The 4,156-nt window shown below is 38.3% G+C and overlaps 1 protein-coding gene across 1 annotated transcript in view; it reads right to left on the reverse strand.

Moving 5' to 3' along the window:
* LOC110315027 (selection and upkeep of intraepithelial T-cells protein 2-like) overlaps window positions 1–4,046 on the reverse strand; it is a gene marked incomplete at both ends in the record, with an annotated part of 8,041 nt that extends 3,995 nt beyond the window's left edge. Inside the window, one exon of the mRNA XM_021189199.1 lies at window positions 3,890–4,046. Within this exon, the coding sequence (XP_021044858.1) occupies window positions 3,890–4,046 (157 nt within the window). The remainder of the gene's footprint in view (window positions 1–3,889) is intronic.
* Window positions 4,047–4,156: the final 110 nt, after the last annotated feature.

Genomic DNA, 4,156 nt, shown 5'->3' on the forward strand with positions numbered 1-4,156 from the left:
AAAAAAAAAAAAAAAAAGAATTCAAGAACACATCATAACGATCATTCAGGTTGATCAAGTAGGCTTCATCCTAGCAATGCAGGGATGGTTCAATTTAAGGAAATCCATCAATGTAATACACTGTATAAACAAACTCAAAGGGAAAAAAAAAAATGATCATTTCACTTGATGCTAAAGCATTTTACAAAATCCAATACCCCTTCATAATAAAAATCTTGGAACAATCAGGAATTCATGGTCAATACCTAAACATAGTAAAAGCAGTATATAGCATACCAGTAGCCACCATCAAACTAAAGGGAAAGAAATTTGAAATAATTGCTCTAAAGTCAGGGAATAGAGAATGTTTTTCACTCACTACCTGCCTATTCAATATAGTACTCAATGTCTTAGCTAGAACAATTAAACAACAAAGGAGGTCAAAGGGATACAAACTGCAAAGGAGCCAAAATATCACTAATTGCAGATGATATGGTAGTATACTTAAGTGAACCAGAAAATTCCACCAGAGAACTCCTAAACCTGATAAAGAACTTCAGCAAAGTAGCTGGATATAAAATTAACTCTAAGAAATCAGTGGTCTTCCTCTACTCAAAGGATAATCAAGATGAGAAAGAAATTAGGGAACCAACAGCTTTCACAATAGTCAGAAATAATATAAAATAACTTTGTGTGACTCTAAGCAAGAGAATGATCTCTATGACAAGAACTTCAAGTCTGAAGAAAGATATTGAAGATCTCAGGAGATGGAAAGATCTTCCATGTTGATGGATTAGTAGGATTAATATAGTAAAAATGTACATCTTGCCAAAAGCAATCTGCAGATTCAACAGATTCAGTGCAATCCCTATCAAAATTCCAACTCAGTTCTTCATAGAGTTAGAAAGAACAATTTCCAAATTCATCTGAAATAACAACAACAACAACAACAACAACAAAGAACAGGATAGCAAAAAATATTCTCAATAATGAACTTCTGGAGTAATCACCATCCCTGACCTCAATCTGTACTACAGAGCAATTGTGATAACAACTGCATGGTATTGCTACAGAGACAGGCAGATAGATCAGTGGAATAGAATTGAAGACCCAGAAATGAACCCACACACTTATGGTCACTTGATCTTTGACAATGAAGCTAAAACCATTCAGTAGAATAAAAGACAGTATTTTCAACAAATGGTGCTGGTTCAACTGGTGGTAGGCATGTAGAAGAATGCAAATCAATACATTCTTATATAATTGTACAAATCTCAAGTCCAAGTAGATCAAGAACCACCACATAAAACCAGATACACTGAATGTAGTAGAAAAGACAGTGGAGGAAGGCCTTGAACACATGGGCACTGGGAAAATTTCCTAAACACCAATAGCTTATGCTCTAAGATCAAGAATTGACAAATGGGCCCTCATAAAATTGCAAAGTGTCTATCAATAGGACAAAATGGAAACCATGAGATTGAGAAAAGGTCTTGACTAACCCTACAACGAATAGAGGGCTAATATCCAATATATACAAAGAACTCAAGGAGTTAGACTCTAGAGAACCAAATAACCTAAAATGCAAATCAAAAAAACCCTGAGATTCCACCTCACACCAGTCAGACTGGCTAAGATAAAAAAAAAATCTGGGAACAGTAGATGCTGGCAAGGATATGGAGAAAGAGGAACACTCCTCCATTGCTGGTGGGATTGCAAGCTGGTAAAACCACTCTGGAAATCAGTTTGGCATTTCCTCAAATATTGGACATAGTACCACCTGAGGACCCAGCTATACTACTTCTTGGCATATACCCAGAAGATGCTCCAGCATGTAATAAGGACACATGCTCCACTTTATTTATAATAGCCAGAGGCTGAAAAGAACCCAAATGTCCTTCAACAGAGGAATGGATATAGAAAACGTGACACATTTACACAATGGAGTATTGCTCAGCTATTAAAAACAATGAGTTCATGACATTCTTAGGCAAATAGATGGAATTAGAAAATATCACCCTGAGAGAAATAACCCAGTCACAAAAGAACACATGGTATGCACTCACTGATAAGTGATTATTAGCCCAGAAGCTCAGAATACCCAAGATACAATTCATAGAACATATGAAGCTCAAGAGGAAGGAAAACCACAGTGTGGATACTTCAGTTCTTCTTAGAAGGGGGATCAAAATCCCCATGGGAGGAGATACAGAGACAATATTTGGAGCAGAAACTGAAGGAAAGGCCATCCACTGACTGTCCGAACTTGGGATCCATCCCATATACAATTACCAAACCCAGACACTACTGTGGATGTCAACAAGTGCTTGCTGACAGGAGTCTGATATAGCTGTCTCCTAAGAGGCTTTGCCAGTGTCTGACAAATACAGAAGTGGTTGCTCACAGTCATCCATTGGACTGAGCACAGAGTCCCCAATGGAGAAGCTAGAGAAAGGACCAGAGGAATAGAAGGGGTTTGCAGCCCCATAGGAGGAACAACAATGTGAACCCACCACTACACCCAGAGCTCTCAGGGACTAAATCACCAACCAAAGAGTACACATGGAGGGACCCATGGCTCCAGCCGCATATGTGGAAAAGGATGGCCTTGTGGGACATCAATGAGAGGAGAGGTTCTTGGTCTTGTGAAGGTTCGATGCCCCAGTGTAGGGGAATTTCAGGACAGGGAAGCATGAGTGGATCTGTTAGTGGGGGGTTGGGGGGTGTATAGAATGGGGGTGGGTCAGAGGGAAAATAAAGAAAGGAGTTAAAATTTTAAATGTAAATAAAGAAAATATGTAATAAAAAGATTAATACACTAGGCAATGTGTTAAAGAAGAATATACATTTTTTAAAAAAGAAAAGCTATAAAATAATTGATGTTTTAGTATGCAGAAAATGGGTAAAATTGTCTTGCAATCATCCAAAAAAAGAAAGAATATTTTAATGAAAAATTTTTATTGCATATTTTATTTATTTACATGTCAAATGTTATCCTCTTTCCTAGTTTTCTCTCTGGAAACCCACCATCCTATCCCCCTCTGTTACATCCTTTCAGCCTTGAAGCAGGCTGGTTCAGATCTCCCTGCCACTAAGCACAGGGCCACCTGGGGTGGTACCTTCCGACTTGCCAAGCCGGTTCTATTGTACACATTTGCTACTGCTCTTCAAAGTGTCACCACTGCCTGCTGAGAGGCTCTTGACATTTTTCAGAGATAGCACCCTGAAGATCTGCCTACAGACTCACACCTGAACAACAGGTTCCAAGAATGGGGTGGTAGGGTATGGCCTTCCCCTGCTATATAAGCTCAGAACTTTATTAAACTTAAGGGCTTTGATCAGAATATTTTGTCTTGGCCTTCTGTTCTTTCTCACCATCTTTTCCCTTACAGCCCCAGCTCACCTTTCAGGAAGTACCCGGTTTGGGTGTGAGCACAGGCAGTCACACTCACCCCTCCCCCTGCTTTTAGGAGAGTGTTCCCCTCTGAAAATTTTTAGACAATATATTCTGATAATGTCTCGCTTATCACTTCTAACCATGTCTTCCCCCACCTCCCTACACATCAAAAACTTTAGTGGAATCATACTTTTATAATTCAGTTCACCTGGAAAAAATACTAAAGTTTTTTCACAAATATTTAAAAGAATAGGAAAAACAAGAGGAATCTAATGACAGGTTGAAATCTACCAATATATTTAGATACAAAAAAAAAGTTTTTCCTTATATAGAATTAATTTCTGTACTGTAATAATTTTCATTTTTGATCTTCTGTTATATACAATTAAAATTTGAATGTATATTGATCAGCTTGTTAAATTCATGCAATAAGAGATAAACACTAAAAATTTTCCATCTTCTCAATACTATACAGGCTTTGACTCATGAGAGCACAGAGAAATCCATGCCTACCTATGACCTTGACTTCTGTGATATGCTCTTCATAGAATTTGTCATCTTTGAAGAAGCAGTGGTAGGACCCAGCAGCAGCAGCAGTTACTTTATATATCCTGAGGGTTACTTGACCTCTTCCGATGTCATCTTTCAGAAGTTCAGTCCACTGGACATACTTGGAGGTAGTTTTGAAGAATAAAAATTTAAAAGGCATGACCTCTACATTCAAGGACCTTGGTCCCCGGCAGGTGACCGCACCCGGAACCTACTTATAAAAGCAATTCT

This window comes from Mus pahari, unplaced genomic scaffold, assembly GCF_900095145.1.
Source record: "Mus pahari unplaced genomic scaffold, PAHARI_EIJ_v1.1 scaffold_10734_1, whole genome shotgun sequence".
In the NCBI taxonomy this organism is placed as follows: Eukaryota; Metazoa; Chordata; class Mammalia; order Rodentia; family Muridae; genus Mus; species Mus pahari.